The sequence below is a fragment of the Muscardinus avellanarius genome (genome assembly GCF_963383645.1).
Source record: "Muscardinus avellanarius genome assembly, chromosome: 6".
Classification (NCBI taxonomy): domain Eukaryota; kingdom Metazoa; phylum Chordata; class Mammalia; order Rodentia; family Gliridae; genus Muscardinus; species Muscardinus avellanarius.
The window spans coordinates 20,016,347-20,035,943 of NC_137791.1; the positions used below are offsets into that span (position 1 = coordinate 20,016,347).

General features: G+C 43.4%; 1 protein-coding gene across 2 annotated transcripts in view; it reads right to left on the minus strand.

Moving 5' to 3' along the window:
• Positions 1-19,597, minus strand: part of NR3C2 (nuclear receptor subfamily 3 group C member 2) — a gene marked incomplete at both ends in the record, with an annotated part of 355,651 nt that overhangs the window by 66,442 nt on the left and 269,612 nt on the right. The window contains 2 exons of one of the 2 annotated variants that reach the window (XM_080697436.1): positions 1,713-1,857; positions 2,811-3,158. In XM_080697436.1, coding sequence (XP_080553562.1) covers positions 1,713-1,857; positions 2,811-3,158 — 493 coding nt within the window. The remainder of the gene's footprint in view (positions 1-1,712; positions 1,858-2,810; positions 3,159-19,597) is intronic. The other variant, XM_080697437.1, reaches the window with a different exon arrangement.

Consider the following 19,597-nt stretch of genomic DNA (forward strand, 5'->3'; position numbering starts at 1 on the left):
CTACACATGGTCTGTGAATGATGGCTAAAATCCACTAAGTACTGACTTTCAGATCACAAAATCATATAGCTCATGGGCAAGTTCTCAAGTGTGAACTATGTGAATAACGAGGGTTGACTCTATGTACAAATAATAGAATATTATTCAGCCATAATAGGAATAAAATTTGGATACAGGTCACAATGTGGATGAACACCGAAAGCTTTATGCTAAGTGAAATAAGCCAGACACAAAGGGACTCGTATCGTCTGATTTTTCTCAAATGAGATCTCTGGAGTATGGGCCAGAGGCCACCAGGGCTATAGGAGAAGGAAGAAAGGAGAGATTGTGATGAGTGGGTTCGGTTTGGGATGTTGAAAAAGTCCTGGAGACGAGTATCTGTGATGACTACATAACAACGTGAGTTGTCATTCATGCCACTGAACAGTACATTGGAAATGACAAATTTTGTTCCATTTATGAAAAAAGTTGGTTAATATTCTGAAAAAATTAAATGAGAGATGTTAATCTTCGGTGAAAACAAAATCAAATGTAGATACTCTAATGATAGTAAGAGATATTCTTATTCGGCCACATTTCCTCTCAAAGCAAGACCCCCTTTTTAATATGTTCTTTCCTTTTGGCTTGCAAAACCTGAAAACTGGCTAAGGATTTGATAATATCAGCTGATTGTTAAGGGAAAACAAGTACATTAAAATGTGCATGTCAGTTTTTTGGCTTGACTTCATGCTTTTGATAGAAATGTATGCAGTACTTGAATTATTCTTCTTTGTGCCCAGAGAAGGACCATCTCAAGAACCAACTGATATTTCTAATTTTTCTCTGGAATAAAATCGGGGCACACTGGTGGTCTTAGGCATATTCCTTCGGGTGTGACTGAGGTATCTTGGTCCTATGCATCTTCTTTTTATCACTGACCCCTGCTTTCGTGAGACTCCTGTTTTCATATCTCTAGAGAGAGCCCTCTATTAGAATATGGCCGTGGTTACTATCACAGTTCCAATGTTCTCCTTTAAATAATTCTTGACCCAACAATTACCAAGAAGCATCTCTGAATATCAACAGAAATAAAATGTGCTAATGTAGAATACAGTCTGAAAAATGTAAACTTAAAATAGGAAGGAATTCATAGGCAGTGGAAAATCTGTTAAAGTTCTCTCAATCTTTTAAAATGCATCATAAAACGAAAAATGTTTCATGACAGAACAACAGTTTGGCTTCTTTTATGATCGAAAAGAAGGGTAATTATGATGGTCATGAAAACACATCGAGCAGCTGTATACGGTTAACAAAAGAACCATTAAAGGATGCTCGACAAAACTGGCACATCAAACATTCACATTTCCTAGAAATTAGATAGACTTCCCAACTGGAGGAGATACCAAAAGAGACTGTTTTCTATTAATTGTGGCTTTGTACCAGTTGAGTTTTTGGAGCCAATTGGATCATCTTTCTTTTGGGACAAATCCCACATACTATTATATGAGATTTGCATAGACTAATTTATATAGTCTCTCATGCGTGTACATTATAATGTTGTAAAAAGTCATTTTTAAATTCTCAAGAACCGATCGATTTTCAATGCTTAAACATTCCTATTTCAGTGGATTCTTTCACACACGTACATCTGTTTAGGAATTATCATTTTCTTAAGAAAGCATAACGAAGAACTCTGCAGTTTGTTTTACGAAGGCTAATTAATAGGTACTTACTCATTAAAGACTAGGTCTGGTGCAAAATAGAGAAATTGGCTGTTCGTATGTTTGTACGATCTCCAGCTCAAGGCAAATGATGACAGACACATCCAAGAATACTGGATTAGGGTAATTTGGTCCTCAAGAGGCAAGTTTTTAAATCCTGAAGAACAGAACAATTAATCACAGAAATACACTTAGCATTAAGTACATTCTAGGAAGACGCTTCTTCAGTCAGCCCCTACCAGCCACCTTTCTCTAATAGACTCAAATCAATTCCACGGGCATCCACGGAGCACTCTCCACACACCCGGCCCTGTCCAACACTGCATCTGAAATTCACCCTACATGTTCAGTGATGGTGAGCTGCCAAAGCAGAGGAAAAGCAGGAGGGCAGTGCGACTCAGCAGAGACAGCAGCCTAAACGCTGGTTCAGATGGAAAGCATCTGTGTTAACCTGCAGAACGTGCTGTATCCCACCCACATTTCACATAGGCAAATACCCCTTGAAATAAGCAGTCATGGGAGTGGTCCCTAATCTTTTGTCTTATGGCTGCCGGCTGACTACAGACAATCTAAGACACTGCTCTGGAACCCTTGAGCCAGGACAACATGATCCTGTTTCTTAGTGGTGGTTCTGTGGATTACGAAGGAGCTTCTTAGTAAAATCCTATAGCACAGGCAATGGCTGAGAAGAGAGTATTTCAAGGACAGTTTTAAGGGTGCTGGTATAAGGTGATTTTTTTTTTTTAAACAGAAGAGCTTCTCCGGATCAACTTACTTGAGCTGTTCAGAACCGGCCTGGTTGCGCAGTCACCGACAGAATGTACTTTACCTCACTATTGCTTATGGGATAAAAATTTCCATATTCATCACCAACAGGAGGAGCCTACTGGTTATATTAACAATAGAATCCTGAACCCTGTACTCTCAGAAGAAATGAGCCCATTAACCAGATTTTTTTTCCTATGCACTCCCCCTTCTGGACATCGACCTCAAGCCCGGCTATCAGGCTACAATGGAAAACTAACTCCAGCTGCACCCCTGGCTAAGGGAAGCCTGTGGCGCTGGTCTGCCCAGCTTAGGATGAAACTGTGAAGGGGGCAGTGATCCTACCTGGAAGTACCTTGGCCCACTTCACCACCTGGATCATCTGTTTGCCCGCCAAGCGGTTGAGAGTGGAGAGCAGGTTCTCAGCCGTGTCTGGTTTGGAGTTGTCATAGCCTGCGTACACAACTTCAGGTTCAATGTTTTCCAGGACCATGGCGGCGGACGGCGTGAGAGCGCGTGTGATGGTGGAGAGCTGAGGGACCAGTGCCGTGTTGACAGAGGGCTCTTTCGCGGGAGCAATGTAGGTGGTCCCCTCCTCAGGGCTCTGGGGGGGTGGGGGTGGGGGTGGGGGCTGCTGCTGGGGCTGCTCCTCATGAAGGCCTTTTAATTTTCCCAACTTCTTTGACTTTCGAGCTGCAGAAAGAAATCAGAAACAAACAGGGCAAATTAAAAATTACTTTTGGAATATGTTACACCAAGGTGAATTACAACAGAACACTGACTTGTATGGATCCAAGCATACTGGCCCCTCTTCCTGAAGAGTTCTTGTTTCGCCAACAGGAATATTAATCTTCAATTATTTTTCTAAGACCACATATACCAAGCTTGGGTAATCATTTTGGGTATCGGGTTAGCAAATGCCTCTTTTCTTTCATTCATTCTGAAGGTCTTCCCTTATTGTCTCTGTTACTGTTAGATACAGAATGCCCCCTGAACAGCTATATATTAATGTTCAGAACTGATCTACTTAACTCACGAGGGCTGTAATCTTATCAACGGACAAATCCATCCATTGTAATGGATTTACTGGGTGGTAGCCTAGGCTGCTGATGTGTGTCTGGAGAAGGTGGGTCCCTGGGGTGTGGCCTTAGGGTTGTGTTTTTGTCTTTGAGTCCCCTTGCTTGCTCTCTGCTTCTGGCTTCCATGATGTGAGAACAGAGCTCTTGCACTCTCCCTCTCTCTGCTTCTTGCCACCTAGGCACTGAAATCAACAGACCCCACCTCCCACGCCCTGAACCCTGAAATCTCTAAAAATGTGAGCAAATAAATCTTCCTTCCTCTAAGTTATGTGGCTGAGCTTTTTGGATTATAGCAATGAGGATGCAGCCAAGACACTGTTGTGTACAAGACACGGCATACACTTGTTGGGGACAGAGTAAGTCTCTACCATACTGCAGATATAAAAACGCAGCTACTATCTATGGTATGATGGACCCTTACCCTGTTTCCAACAAATGTTCAGCCTCATGGAAAAGGCACTAAGAAAGGTATCATAAAACCATATATCGATGCAGATAAAGATGGGTCCCAAGATAAAAAATTTATATTTACCAATACCAGCACCATTCTAAATTTCTTCAAGAAATGAACCAATTTAACCATTTTTATGAGTAAGTAGTACTATGATTCTCATTTTAGAATGAATATACTGAGACAAGAGGTTAAGAAATCTGCTCAAGATGACACAACTAGTGTTTTTGAAGCAGAGTTCAGAAGAAGGACAAACCACTTCATGTGCTAGCACTGTAAGAGTCACAGAGGTAGAGAGAAAACCAGAAAGATGAATGCATGAGTGCAGAAAAAGAAAAGCAAGGACACAAGCGCCGAGCGCTGCTTGGGGCTGTGCCGACAGCTTTGCAATTGTAATGTTTTCAATTTATTTAAAAATTCTTAGAGAACCAGAAACTTCTACTTAATCCAAACATACAGCCCAAACTTTATAGGATCCAAAGTGAACACACAACTATTCTACACCAATCAACTCCAGTTTTAAAGTAACCATTTATATTTACAATTACAGTCATTAGTATTTACCACACTCATCACAGAAAAACCTACAATGTAGCTAAAGGGCAAGCCATCAACCAATAACAGATATATCTGCTACACACACTAAATACTAGAACTGGGTTTAAAAGATGAAAAAGATTCTTATCCTTCAGGAGATTAAAATGAACAATTCTAAAGTTGGGATCATCAGCTTATAGGTTATATCTTTCAATAAGATACTTGCGACAGAAAAATCTTTTAGAATTGTTTCAATGAAATACAGATGCATTCTATTTGTATATGTTCTAGGAAAATTCTAACAAAGTATTGCCTCATAGTGCTAAGAAAAACAGTAGGTAACCAAGATGCTTCTGATGGATGGGTGGATGGATGTAAACAAAATCAGCAAAGTGTCTCAAAAACTAAAAATGGAGAAGAATTGAACTGAACATCCAGATAGTCCAAAATGCTAGTTAATTGTAAACAGTTCTTATAGAAATGATTCTATAAGCACTTGAAAGTCCTCCAGAGCATTTGTTGGCCACTTGGCAATCAGATACTGCTACTGGTTCACATAAACGTCTGTCAGTCTCAGCTGAGTATTTGAAAAATGGGGAAGATGATGTTTCCCTCTCGTCTCACAGATGGCTAAATGGTGATGACAAATGAAAACGTCCTGGAAATGGTTACTAATATCTAAAACAGTATTTCAATGTCATTTTCATCCTCTCCATAATCATGTAAACAATAAAAATATTCTAGCTCATTAAAATGTTCTCATCCTTTATAAGACTACATTTGATGATAACCATAATTTGATTGACTAGAAACAGCCACGGGTGATATTTTCAAGTATTATTAAAAGTGATATTTGCTTGAAAATTAATTATAAAATTCATATTTGTCTTAGGCCTCGGGTCTATAATGCTACATTTATTCTCATGGCTGATTTAAGGGCAATGCTATGAGATAGCATGAAGAATACTTAATATTTTCTTTAGCACTTACCATAGGCTGTAGTCTCTTTGCTAATCTATGGAGCAGACGAGCAACATCACCTTTAGCATTCCAGTTACACTTAACTTTATGCTGTGATTTTGTGGATATTTGGGGGATACTTGGAGAATTGAGACACAATCTATATTTACGTAAATAGTTCAAGGTAATCAATATCTTCAGTGTGCAGATTCTTCAGCCAAGTATATATACCCACTAACTTTTCTAAAAAGTACAGGAAGTATAGTTTACATAATTAATTATATTAGTCAAAGTAACCTTTTAAAAATGCACACAATTTAAAAAGTGGTTTTCTAATACATGCTGTATTCTTTTTTTTTTTTTTTTGTGGTACTGGGGTTCCTGGAAGCCTTTCTACCTCTGGGCTACACTCCCAGACCTATTTTATATTTTTGACAGGGTCTCTTACGCCAGCGCGGCTGGCTTCGAACCTGCGCGATCCTCCTGTCTCCGCCTCCCAAGCGCGGGGATGACAAGCGTGCGCCACCACGCCCGGCATACATGCTGTATTCTTAAATGCAAGTTGGCAGTAATGCCTTACACCTCCCTATAACACCATCTCACACCCTGGGGTGCTTATGGGTACTAAACAGTGCCTGTTGAACAAATCTGTTTCATGTTAATAAATTTAACTATTACATATATGACGTGTTAGTTTACTTCCCTGTGGGAAATGTAGGCAAACTTCTGAGTTTCTAATTATTACTCCTTTTCAAAACTTTTACTGTTTAAGAATCCGTCATACCAAGTACTGTGTGAATGTATGCCACTGTCAACGTGATCCACATTATGTGAGACTATAGTGCACCAATAAAATTTTAAAAAGTCAAAAAATGTATCTGAAATAACAAGCTGCATAGCAGGGTGACCTACGCCTATAATGCTAGTACTTAGGAGAAGAAGACAAGAGGATCACAGGTTCGAGGTCAGCCTCGGCAACTTAGTGAGGCCCTAATTCAGATTATAAAGAGATGGGGTGCAGCTCACCTGTGTTCAGTCCTGAAATATCTCCCAAACAAAAGGGGACAATAAGCTAAATTTGTTGAACACTGAGCAATACGTACAATTCGATGTGCTTTTTCATGTTTTGAGCATGCAAGGCCCGTGTTCACCCTGTGACTAGACAATATTATTTATTTCCATTTTTTTTCCAGGTAAAGAAATGGGAGCACAGAGAGACGAGGGACTTTTTCACGATGGAGAGCTGCCAAATGGCAGGGCGGGGATTTGAACCCAGCCATGGCTCACAGCAGACACGCCTAACTTCTGTACTATGCAGTCTATCTTTCAATCCCTTCCTCAGCTGATCTGTACTTTTTTATTCTTTAAGATAAGCACAAGGTTCGAATTCAAGTGTATAATTAAGATGTTTGTTAATTATGCAGGAACATTTTTGGCTGAACAATACTTAATGAGCACCGTTTCTTTATCACAGCAGTGAGCATTATTTAGAGTCCTGCCACTATTCGGCACTTTACTGAGGTGGAGGTCATGGGCACTGGGCTTGGGAACCTTACGATCCCAGGCAGCCAGCGCCGCACTCCCTCACTTGTCGCTGTGAGTGCCCGTGTGCGTGCGTGAGTGTGTGTGTGGTGCAAAAATGTGCCTGCAAGTGCCTCCCAAGCCCAGTTAAATTCACTTAAAAGAGGAGTGCCACTGTTCAAGCCGGAGACTCCTTAAGTCTAGAAATGGCAGTCAGGTCAATTCCCCTGACCCCCAGGGTGGAATAAAAAAAAGACTGATATCTAAAAGAATATGGGTAAAATTACACCATTTCACTAGAAAAAATATTAAAGTGAGAATTGTCATTTTTAGAAATACTTTATGTGATGTCCTAAAATTTGGGGTCCTGGTAGTAAATATTTAATATGTATACTGAAATGTATATTTTAACATACCTCAATATATCCTCTAACATGCACTTATCATATACCCGTATAGTATGTGATTATAATATGTGATTATAGCCCACAGGGTTTTTTTTTTTTTTTTTTTTTTGGTGGTACTGGGGTTCCTGGAAGCCCTTCTACCTCCGGGCTACACTCCCAGACCTATTTTAACATTTTTATTTGGAAACAGGGTCTCCTAAGCCAGCACGCGTGGCTGGCTTCGAACCTGCGCGATCCTCCTGTCTCTGCCTCCCAAGCTCAGGGATTACAAGCGTGCGCCACCACGCCCGGCGAGCCCACAGGTTATTGAGAGCAACTCCCCATTCTTCTTTACAGATCATTTCTCGAACCACCCTCATACCTGGGGCTTCAGTTTCATCTAAATGACCGTGATTGTGCTTTTTGTGAATGAATTTACTTTGCTTCTCTACTGCCCGAGACATACAGGGGACAATCCCATATGTCTGTGTCAAGACCGCATGAGGGAATCTTGTCTTTCATAGGTTTAATTGGTTGTGCAGAAAAGCCATCCTCATTTATTCTAACAGGAAAAGGAAAAAGCTGCATGGCTCTTGAGGCCATCCACACTAGCAGAAAGAGGTGAGGTCCAAGGGCAGGCTGCTTTCATGAATAAGCAATTCCCATCTCAGCTTCTCAGCTGATTACAAGGAAGTGGCATTTCAATTGTTTATAAATACTCCTGCATTGGTTAATGAAGAAGGAGACAAGGGGCTTTCACAAGTGTCTCTAAATATTCTCAGATTAATCTATATAATTTAACAAATTATCATGCATTGTTAATCTTATTACCATAGAAAACCTGCTAAGGCAAAGGCAAATCCAATTTGGGGCTACTTCAAAGACTTTCCAAATGATTAGATCTCCTCCACGTATTAGGTTTTAAGGTGCGTGTAAAGCTATCCACAAATATCTTCATCCATATGCACAATAATTTTGTTGCTATTGTAGGATATGTTCACCACTACTTAGCAAATAACTAATATCCATCCATTGTGTAGGCATTTCTTGCTTTTCAAGCACTGAGATGTTGAACAACAAAATCTGAACTCAGAGGAGAAATTAGCATCAGAGAAAATGAATTAAGACAGTGAAGACATGCTGGCCTGGTGGCTCGCGCCTCTAAACCCAGTACTTGGGAGGCTGAGGCAGAAGGATCACAGGTTTGAGACCAGCCTGGGCAATAAAAAAAAAAAAAATAAGGGGTAGGGTATAGCTCAGGGGTAGAGCACCCCAAGGTTCAATCCTCAGTACCAAAATAAATAAATAAATAAATAAATAAATAAATAAACAAACAAACAATCAGGTTTATAAAACAAAAAAAATTTTTGGTGGTACTGGGGTACCTGGAAGCCCTTCTACCTCCGGGCTACACTCCCAGACCTATTTTCTTTTTCTTTTTTATTTGGAAACAGGGTTTCTTAAGCCAGCGCGGCTGGCTAGCTTTACACCTGCGCCATCCTCCTGTCTCAGCCTCCCAAGCGTGGGGATTACAAGCGTGTGCCACCACGCCTGGCTAAACAAAATATTTTATAGGTTTATAGAACAAATATTTTATCCATATCCTCACCCACAGAGAGCCTCACAGCCAGGCTCCAGCGGAGGGTGGCTTTATTCCAAGTGACAAGTCTTCCCTGGCCTCTGCCACTGCTGTACTGAGAGATACTTCAGGGAAGTGTCGGGGGAGCAACGACACAGTACACTCTCTCCCCCCAAATCCCTGGACAGAACATGAAAGAAACAAGTGGGAGAGGGACTGGAACGGACTGGAACTCCAGAGAAGGGGCGGCGATGAACAGCTCCACAGCGGCTTTGAAAACGTGGGACACATCTGCCCAATCATGTTGAGCAGGAGGCCAAGATAAGATACAGAGGGTTTACAGGGCAGAAGAAGGGATTTAGATTAGACCTCAGGAGAATTTCCTCCAAGCCTTCTGGAATGTGTTATGGAGAGCATGGAATGCACTGCTCCTGTGGTATTCTAGAAACTCTGAGGGTTAGGCTGCTGTCTCCACCTCAGCCCTTCTGCCCTGAGGCCCAAGAAAGCGATTAAATGCATTATGGAGACCCAGCAGCCCCACCGCAGAAGCAAACAGACCCTCTGAGGTGTGTGCCAGGCTTATATTTGTCTGGAAGAAACTTCTATGTTTCCTATTTGTCTGAAAAAAAAAAGGAATAAATCCTTTAAGCTTACAAGTGTGGTAAGAGATCATTTTAGAAATATTTTTTTCCAAAGTATGCACAAAGAGCAAATACTGTGATATCAGAATGTGGGCTTGGAAGCATATCCAGTGCATTGGGGGGAAAAACACACCTGAAATTCTGCATGTTCTCCCCCCTCTTGCCTGGTTTTAAAGTAATTTCATCATTCTAAGCTATAAGGTTGAATGCTCAGTTCCCTGTTTAAAACACATTCTTTGGTTTCTCCTCATTCTAAGAGTACATACTTTCATCAGTGGTGAGAACAGTACTGAGTTACCATTCACTGAGGATCTGCATACCAGGTATTAACACAGCATCTCTTGAAAATATCCCACCTAGCCAGGTGTGGTGGTACGCACCTGTGACCCCAGGACTTGGGAGGCTGAGACAGGAGGATCATAGGTTCAAGGCCAGCACATGGTAACGCAGCAAGAACGTATTTCAAAATAAAAAAGGGTTGGAGGTGTAGCTTGGAAGCAGAAATTCCCCAGTACTTCCTGCCAAAATAAATCCTACTTAATCGCCAAGGGCACCCTCTGAGGTAGGTACTGAGTGTTCTCGCCATTGTCTGGAGGGGTGCAGTGATCTGTAGGGTAACGAGGACAGTACTCAGTTACTGTACTGGCTGGAGCGAGAAGGGCAGTATTGATTGTAAGGACATGGAAAACTACCCTCCTCGAGGAATCCCATACATTTGCAGCAGATACTTGACAAGAGATCAAGGGGGTCAGGAGAGGATAGAGGCCAAATGACTTTTCTCCATTATGTATAAGGTCACCACTGGGTCACATCTTATGCCCGAACCAACATATGAGGCTTTCTTTTCTACTTCCTGGGTAGCACGATCCCTCTGCATGCTGGGGAGCTACCGCTGAGACGGACCCCAGGCTTTTGGCTTCTGTTCCTGGTTAGGACACCTTAATTGTAACTGGAAGAGAAATTCAAAATGGCAGAAATGAAACCAGGCAGCCTGTTTCAGATCTAGAATATCCTGGGCAAGAACTCGAATGTCTCTTATTAAAGTTCCCAAGCTCCACTGCAACTGATAACCGAGTTCTTCGGGCACAGCTCTCTTTTAAATACAGATTATTTATCTCCTCCATCAGGTTCTGACTCTGGGGGGAATCACTCTGTTGAAGATTCATACGTGTGTTATGCTAAACCTCTCCGTAGTTTTACAACACAGACACCTAAAATTAGGCCATCCAGCAGGACGATGGCTAAGGACAGTGTGCCAGAGGGCCCTCCCCCAGTGAGCCCTAACAGCTGCAAGGGCCGCCGCCTTCGCACGGAGTTTCACAGAGGATTTATTACACAAAGCATGATCTCACTGGGTACATGGGGTAAATAGACTCATTAAAAATGGCTTGTGAGGAGATCTGAGTGTTGTAACAAGGTCGTGGAGGTGAGCAGGGTGTGAGAAGGAGGCAGAGGGCAGTGACCGGGAAGCAGACTCCACAGGCGGCTGCTTGACCGCGCCCTCCCAAGTCCTGGCACAGATCTTATTTGACTGCGTGGAAAACCCAGGACCTGGGCCCCCACGCAGGTCTCCTCAAGATGGAAGTCAACTCAGGAGGGGTCCACCTCAAGTAAATATGATACAGAAAACTAAGAGTTTGGGTTGAGCGTGGTGGTGCACGACAGCAATCCTAGTGCCTGGGAGGCTAAGACGGGAGGACTGCAGGTTTGAGGCCATGCTCAACATTTTAGTGGGGCCCTCAAAAACTTAGTGAGACCCTGTTTCAAAATAAAAATATAAAACAGGGCTAGGGGTATAGCTCAGAGGTAAAATGCCCCTGCGTTCAATCTCCAGTACAGTAAATAGAAATATATATGAGTTTGGGGCTGAGGATGTACCCTAGTGGTAGAGTGCATGCTTACTATGCATGAGGCCCTGGGTTAAAAAAAAAAAAATCTCCTTAAATTTTACCAAACACATGGACGAGGAAGATATTTACACTAGATACTGATATTTTTACACTAGATAATGATATTTGTCTTCACCAATGTTTCAGCAGATTATTCCCTTAATCAGGTGCTTGAAGACCACTTAATATAGGGTGCAGAGACCTTAGTTTGTGTGGCACTCTCTCCGCATATGTCCACGATTCTGTTCTCCTTCTAAGCATCTATTTCTGCTTTCGTACACTAGTTCCCACATCTTGGTTCCTTGATGGTCCCCAGGCCCCTCACAACTTGCATGTGCCTGAGAATTATGAAGCAACTAAGGACGTTGCCTAAATTCAATTTCAGAATTTTTTTTTAATAAAATAATCATTAGCATCATTTATGTAAATAAGAAGTAATGGCTACTCATGAGGAATGGAAAAATACTTAAGAGTAGGAGGCTAGTCTCATTTTGTCTCTGATACTCATTTTCTTCACAGATATTTCTATCCTCTTAGTTCAACATTCTTCCTGTAAAGTAATTACTTGTAGCTACAGCATTATAGTTTTAATTATTTTTTCAAGGTTTATTACTTAGCAACATACCTTATAAAAAACATCTTAATTGAACCAGATCATAAGTCATCCTTTACATTCAAAAGTTAACCAAGCAAGTTTTTCTTGAGTTCCTCAATGTTGAAATTTTAACTGAATGATTAACAATCGTTTAAGTTCGTTGGTAAGCAGAGGAGTGGTACAGCCAGATAGTCCAACAGAAAACCAAAGTCCCAGGACTTGGAAGGCAGAGATAGGAGGATTGTAGGTTCAAGGATAGCCTCGGCAACTTAAAGAGACTCTTGGCAACTTAGTGAGACCCTGTTTCTAAATAAAAAATATAATAGGAGTGAGGGTGTAGTTCAGAGGTAGAATGCCCTCGGGTTCCATTCCTAACACCTCGTGAATTGATACAGGAGGCATATTTTTCACAATTGGTACAACACTGACAAGAGTATGTATTTTTAAGTACTATCACTCTAAGGATGTTTTACAAATAGGAGACAGGGAAAACAAAGTCTTAAAAGTCTCCACGTTAGACACTAATGCCAATATAAAACAGGATGAGTGTAAGTACTTATTAACGAGGTTACAGGGTGCCATTCACATTGGGGGAGCTTAAATAGACCCAAAGAAAGAAAAAACAAATGTCTGTGTTTATAGCTTTTATATGCTTTAAGCAAATATTATTCCACATTTTATTCCACTGACATTATCAGAATGAGTCTAAATTAAGAATTAATGGTAGCCAATGATACTTGAAAGAAAAAAAAAAAAAAAACAGCTATTTTCCTAGGCTGGGTTCTCTTCAGGATACAGGCTAACCGGGCCCGGACTCTCCTGGATCCGGCAGAGCCAAAGCCAATGGCCGTCGGTGAAGAAGTGGCCCTTCTGCCGTTGCGTTCCCCTCCCAGCTTTCCTCACCCCAGGCCAAGTCCTGCTGCATCCTGAGGTGCTGGGCTGCAGGCTCCAGGGCCCTGCAGAACCCGGCCTGAGCGAGCCAGGCTAGGGTGGGGACTTGCCGGCCCTGCCCTGCTCTGTTTACAAGGCTCGCTTCTATTTTTTCATTTGGGATCCTGCCACAGTGTAAATTCCAGGGCTTTGGTGACTCTCTCCAACCCTAATTCAGCCCAGCAGGGTGAACAAAAGCTCCTTTAGAAGAATATGCTTTCCATTTTAACTTTCAGAAGTACTCTGCACAGTTTTATCATTTAGCTATACCAAAACCAACAACAACAAACCAAACCCAACAAACACACAAAAACAACAAAACCGGTCCGAGAGAGAAAGGCAGTTTTTAATAAACAAGATGCTAATTCATCAAAGAGAAACTCTTAGGAGAAGCTTAACATTAAAGAAATTGCTGGTGATTAAGAATTCAGACTTTGCTTTCACATATGAGAAAAAACCATGGATTGATTTATTTATTTCTGTGGTCCTGGGGTTTGAACCTGGGACATTCTTCCACCAGGCTACACCCCTAGCCCCATTTTAATTTTGAAACAAGGTCTCCCTAGGTTGTTGAGAGTCTCAGTCTAGCTGAGGCTGCCCTTGAACCTGCGATCCTCATCTCAGCCTCCCAGGTACTAGGATTACAGGCGTGCATCACCGCTTCTGGCTTGAATGGTGGGTTTAGGTAAGAAGGAGCCAGCCCTGCTCCACTGAAGCTGTGAAGGTGAGCTGCCCTGACGGGGACTTTGGGAGAGGGTTATTTTAAGTCCTTCAGGGAGGAAAACTGGGCTGTTTCCACAGCGTTTTTTGGAGGGTGCAATTTACGCTTAAATCAGTAATTCTTGAGTAAATGTTTTTGTTTCTTCGTTCTAGATTACTTGCTATTTCCCTTCAAATATTCTGCTTCTGTTCCAAAGACAGGTTCCTTTCATTTGAAAGAAAAATCGCTAGCCCTGGCGACTTCGACACTCCTGCATGAAGCTCAGAACAAATGGGGTCTTTGGTGGGTGGATTTGTCCAGGTTAGAGCAAGCCCTGCCAGGTACCGCGGAGTGACTCACAGCTCTCACCCTGAGCAGGCTCTTACAGTAACCGGAAATCAATTCTTTACTAAGACTCGGATTAAGGTCAACTTCATACAATGATTTTTTTAATGGATAATTTTTTGGGGGTGTGTGTTACTACGGATTAAACCCAAGGGCATTCTACCTCCGAGCTACACCCCAGTCCTATTTTTTTATTCTTTATTTCTGGAACAGGGTCTGACAAAGTTGTAGAGGGCCTCACTAAGTACCCGAGGCTGGCCGCAAACCTGCCATCGTCCCGTCTCAGCCTCCTGAGTATTAGGATTACAAGCGTGCGCCATCTCACCCAGCTGTATGATGTGATGTTCACGTACCATGCAAAACTCATTTTTAAAATCCTCATTATAATTTTTACTCTGCATCCATGAGTGGGGATCACACAGACCCGCAGCTTCCTTGGATTTACAATTAGGGCTAAGGATTCTCTTTTAGATCGGATCGTCTTTCACAACGCGGGCCACGGAGAACCAAGGTCAAGACTGTGCCCAACATGACGCCACGCTCTCTGCCTTTTTGTTTGGCTTCTGGGTTATTGTGCTTAGGACTATCCAAGTATGTTATAGCACGGCGCATGGTAGGCACTAAACGAGTGCTGACTTAACAAAGTGAAAGAACAACTTAAGAAATGCGCGTAGGCCTTTGCTGGTGTCTAGAATCGCTCAGTTGGTGGGTAGTTGCTGCCACTGAACCCAGGGAGGCGGTACCCCTGAGCTACATCCCTGGGCTTTCAATTTTGAGACAGGGTTTTGCTAAGTTGCTGAGCTGGTCTCTTAACTCCTGATCCTCCTGCCTCAGCCTCCCAAGTAGCTGGGATTATAAGTGTGAAGCCTGCTGAACTTCCAAATATGATGGCCACCGTCACCGTTTTCTAAAAGGACTTTTAAGAGAAATGGAAAGAGAGCCTGCCAGGTATGATGGCAAACCTCAGGGTAGGCCGGTATACCTGAAAAACAACTCCAGCTAAGGCTCAACCTGCTTTTAGTCTGACAACAAAGGCAGGCCCAGTGTCCTCTGAGGAGGGGCCTGCTTCCTGCAGTAGCCAGAGCCTTGCAGCGGGGGTGGGTGGGGGGCAGCGCTGGCTGTGCTGGCCTGCAGCAACCAAGCAGGCAGCCCTGCACTTCAAGCCCCAGGAGCACCGAAAGGGAGATGAAAGAAGGAGAAGAGAGAGAGAGAGGGGGGGGGGAGGAGAGAGGGAGGGAGGGAGAGAGAGAGAGGGTGATACGGAGGGAAGGAGAGAGAGGAGAGAGGAAAGAAAGGGGGGAGAGAGAGAGGAGAAAGGAGAGGAGAGAGGAGAGAAATAGAGGAGAGAGAGAGGAAAGAGACAGGAGAGAGGAGAGAGGGCAGAAAGGGGGGAGAGAGAGGAGAGAGGAGAGGGAGAAAGAGAGGAGAGAGCAAAGAGAGGAGAGAGGAGAGAGAGGAGGGAGAGGGGAGAGAGGAGAGAGGAGGGGAGAGAGAGGAGAGTGAGGAGGGGAGAGAGGGGAGAAGGGAGAGAGAGGAGAGGAGAGGAGAGGGAGAGAGAGGGAGAGAGGGAGAGAGAGGGGGAGAGAGAGGGGGAGAGAGAGGGGGAGAGAGAGGGGGAGAGAGGGGGGGAGAGAGGGGGAGAGAGAGAGAGAGAGAGAGAGAGAGAGAGAGAGAGAGAGAGAGAGAGAGAGAGAGAGAGAGAATTTCATACTTCAGCCTCATAGCCATACAGTACAGAAGCCGTCCTGGTCCCTAATCTGAAGTCCCAGCAAGCATCATGAAGCGAGACGCAGCATCCAGGGCTCCCTTCTGTGGGTGGAATGATGGGAAATGTCCTTGCGCCTGACCCTCCATCCCTGTGGGAGGGTGGCGAATGCCTAGGAACTTCTACTTGCCCTGACTGCCTACTGTTGAGTGTCTAAGCTGTGAGCACCCTAAGAGAACCCAGAACTGGAGCTGTCTAGACCCGAAGGGGCCTCACTAAACAGCCAGTTTCAGCTCATTGTAACTCAGGGGATGAAGGGCCAGGAAGAGGAAGCCTAGGCCGAGAGTCCAGCAGGCGGAGGTGTCTGTACACTGAGCCTCGTCATTTCAAATTCCGTGCCTGTTTGAAGGGTCAGCCTCCAAATTTCTTTTGCAGGAAGAGTTTAGAGACATCTGTGAAAATACATTGGGCCAGCGCGCTGGGACTTGGCGAGACCATCTTTCAGAATAAAAAACAGGGCGGTGGCTGGGGGTGTAGCTCAGTGGCAGAATGCCCCTGGGTTCAAATCATAGTACCAGACACAGGTAGGTAGGAAGGGAAGAAAGGAGAGAGGAAGGAGGGAGACACAGTTGGTCATGAGACATTTGTCATTTATATTTACTTTTGGTAGATTAGAAGGGATCGACTTCTCTCTCCAGAGGTCATCTGACAACTACTGTGACCTGCTTAATTTTGTGTAAATACAAAACCATCCAAACAATTCCAGACTGTTAAATAGTTCCTCCAGCATTATCATTAGATGTTATTAAAGTTAGATGATAAAGCTTTCCATGACTGTGGGTGGTTTACCTAGTTATAAGAATACCCTTGTGTACGATTGTGAGCGGTCTCACTGGTGTGGAAGGGCATCTGTGACAAACCACCCAGTAATTGTCATGTATCATTCCAACTGCAAATGTGAAGAACATAAAGCTGGGTGGGGTGGTGCACACCTGCAATCCTGGTACTTGGGAAGCTGAGACAGGAGGATTGCAGGTTTGAGGCCAGCCTCAGCAATTTAGTGAAATCCTGTTCCAAAATAAAAACAGATAAAATTGAAAAGGCTAGGGGTGAGGCTCAGAGGTAAAATATGCTCCTGGGTTCAATCCCTAGCACTCCCCACCAAATGAAGAAGATGTTGAATAACTTTTTTTAGTAAGTACCAAGCAGCATTTGGATAAATAGAACTTAGATACCTCAACCTACCCTTACCACATTACTTTCATGGTACATGGTATACACTAATCTCTGTGAGAGTTAAATTTTCATAACATTAACTTCTATCAGATTGCTCAAGAAATCACTTAGATGGGTTATTCTCAATACTATCAGTTGTTATATATTTCATGCCCCCCCACGATTTGGTTCACATGCCTAAAACAAATTTTTTTAACATTATATTTGTAGGGAGTCATTATTGACCAACTTCTCATGTGGGACATATATACAACACATCACAAAAATGATACAGAAAAGAAATCTGGGACCGGGTGTGATGGCGCACGCTTGTGATCTCTGTACTTGAGAGACTGAGACAGGAGTATCGCAGGTTTGAGACCAGCCTCAGCAACTTAGTGAGGCCCTATTTTCAAAATAAAAGAATAAAATAGAGCTGTGGGTATAGATTAGAGGTAGAACGTTCCTGGGTTCTATCCCCAGCACCACACGCACCCATGCATGCACACACACGCGCGCGCGCGCACACACACACACACACACACACATGAAATTTGGAGAAGAAACTCTGCAACTCTGTAATGCACACTACCCAGCTACTTGGACAATTTCTAAGGACCAGAAGGTCTTACAAAATTATAATTTCAGCTCTTTGTCTGCAACTACATTTTACTTACTTGCCAAAGTATAAATACTGATTAAAATCTGTATATTTTTAAGGACTTCATAAAAGTAACAGCATATAGTCGAGAAGCTCAAGTGATAAAGCATCTCATAAAATGAAGACTGGTATAAGGTTAGAGACTATGAAAATGAAGATGACAACTGTACAGATTCTCCAGCTGTGACCCCCAGGTGATGTGCCTTCGGGTCCCCTGGGGGCAGAGTGGCTACTCAAGAGGAAAAGTCTCGGCTGGCCCAAGGGCCACACATCAGAACGCAGTGGGGTGTGGGCATCTTCATTTTAATAAACTCCCCATGTGTTTTTTCTGCACTTTAGAATTGAGATCTCATCTAAAGACTGTGAATGAGGCTACGGAAAAAGGAAGAAACGAGATGGATGGAGGGAGGAAGAGAAATTAAAAATGTGCTCGGTATCAGTTTCTCAACGTCACTGACATTTTGACCTGGAGTGTGTGTGTGACTGAGGATTGAACCCAGGGGCATTCTAACTCTGAGCTACATCCCCAGCCCTATTTTTTATTTTTATTTTGAAACAGGGTCTCCTGAGAGTCTCACTACTTGCCGAGGCTGCCCTTGAACCTGCGATCCTCCTGTCTCAGCCTCCCAAGTCCTGTGATCATAGGCGTGAGCCACCACTCCTGGCTGAGCTGGATTTTTCTTTGTTGCACAGACTGGCTAGTGCACTGCAGAATGTTTAGTACCATACCTGCCCTTCTACCCACTGGATGCCAGCAGCAACCCAGCCCCCTAGCCCTGACACCAAAAATGTTCCTAGACGGCCAAATGTCCCTCCAGGAAGTGAGGCTGACACTGGTCGAGAACCACTGGTCTACACTAAGGGGTTCTTAGAGACAAGAACTGTAAGCTAGAAAGATAATGAAATCCTTAGGCCACATAAAAAGCAATCAGATGAGAGTTGAAAAAAAGCAGCACACAAATTCATTATGCTCCCGTAGTTTCCTTAATAGCAGGTGCCATAAACTGGAAAGTAAGCTATGCATAATAAAAGACTCATTTTCATCTTCAAAACCTGGCATATTTCACACAAAAAACTCACATTTCTGATGTTTCTTGAAAAAAAAATCCGCTTAAAATCTGGCAAATACCTGCCTGTTCCCTCCATGGTAACAAACAAAACAGATGACCTCTATACCAAATTCCTTAAATAGGTCATGGGCGTTGTAAGACAGTAGAACCTACCGATTCAGAGAGTTAAAACTTACACTTTGCTCCCTAGATGCCGGAGTCTGAACTACAAACGTGATCTGCAAGCAAGGCAGGCACGCGTGCGTAGCCCCTAGAGAGACCTCCAGAGTTCAGCAGAGCCCCAGCTCAGGTCTGTAACTCACCAGGCATGGCCAAGTGCCAGCTGCGCCCAAAGACCACGTGTATTAGCTGACAAGTGCATATCCTGTACATTATTACTACTCTCATAAAAAAATGGGTAAGGACTGGTTTCAGCCATTTGTCCTCACATTAAAGTTCAAGCTGGGCTTTATACAATAGGCTTCCTCACTAGCCACCCATTAAAAAGAGTGTTTGTTCCTGTGATGAAATGGAGCCTCCTGCCATGCACTCTTCCTCCCAGCTGTGTGGCTGGCCTGCTCCCCAGGCTCCACTTCCTCCTGGAGCCACCTGGAGGGAACAGGTCCCCACCCCAAGGTTTACAGTCTATTTCTCATCTTGGACAGGGGCACCTCTTTCCCTGTCCCATGAGAGGCAGCCATGCACCCAGCCGCCATGCACCCAGCCAACTTCAATGCACAATGAAACCATGGCTGCCAGGTGAGGATGCCCAGGCAACACCTGTGCAGAGTGACCTCTTCAGTTATCAGTAATACCGGTACTTGGGAGGCTGAGACAAGATGATCACAGGTTCGAGGCCAGCCTTAGTAACTTAGTGAGACACTCATCA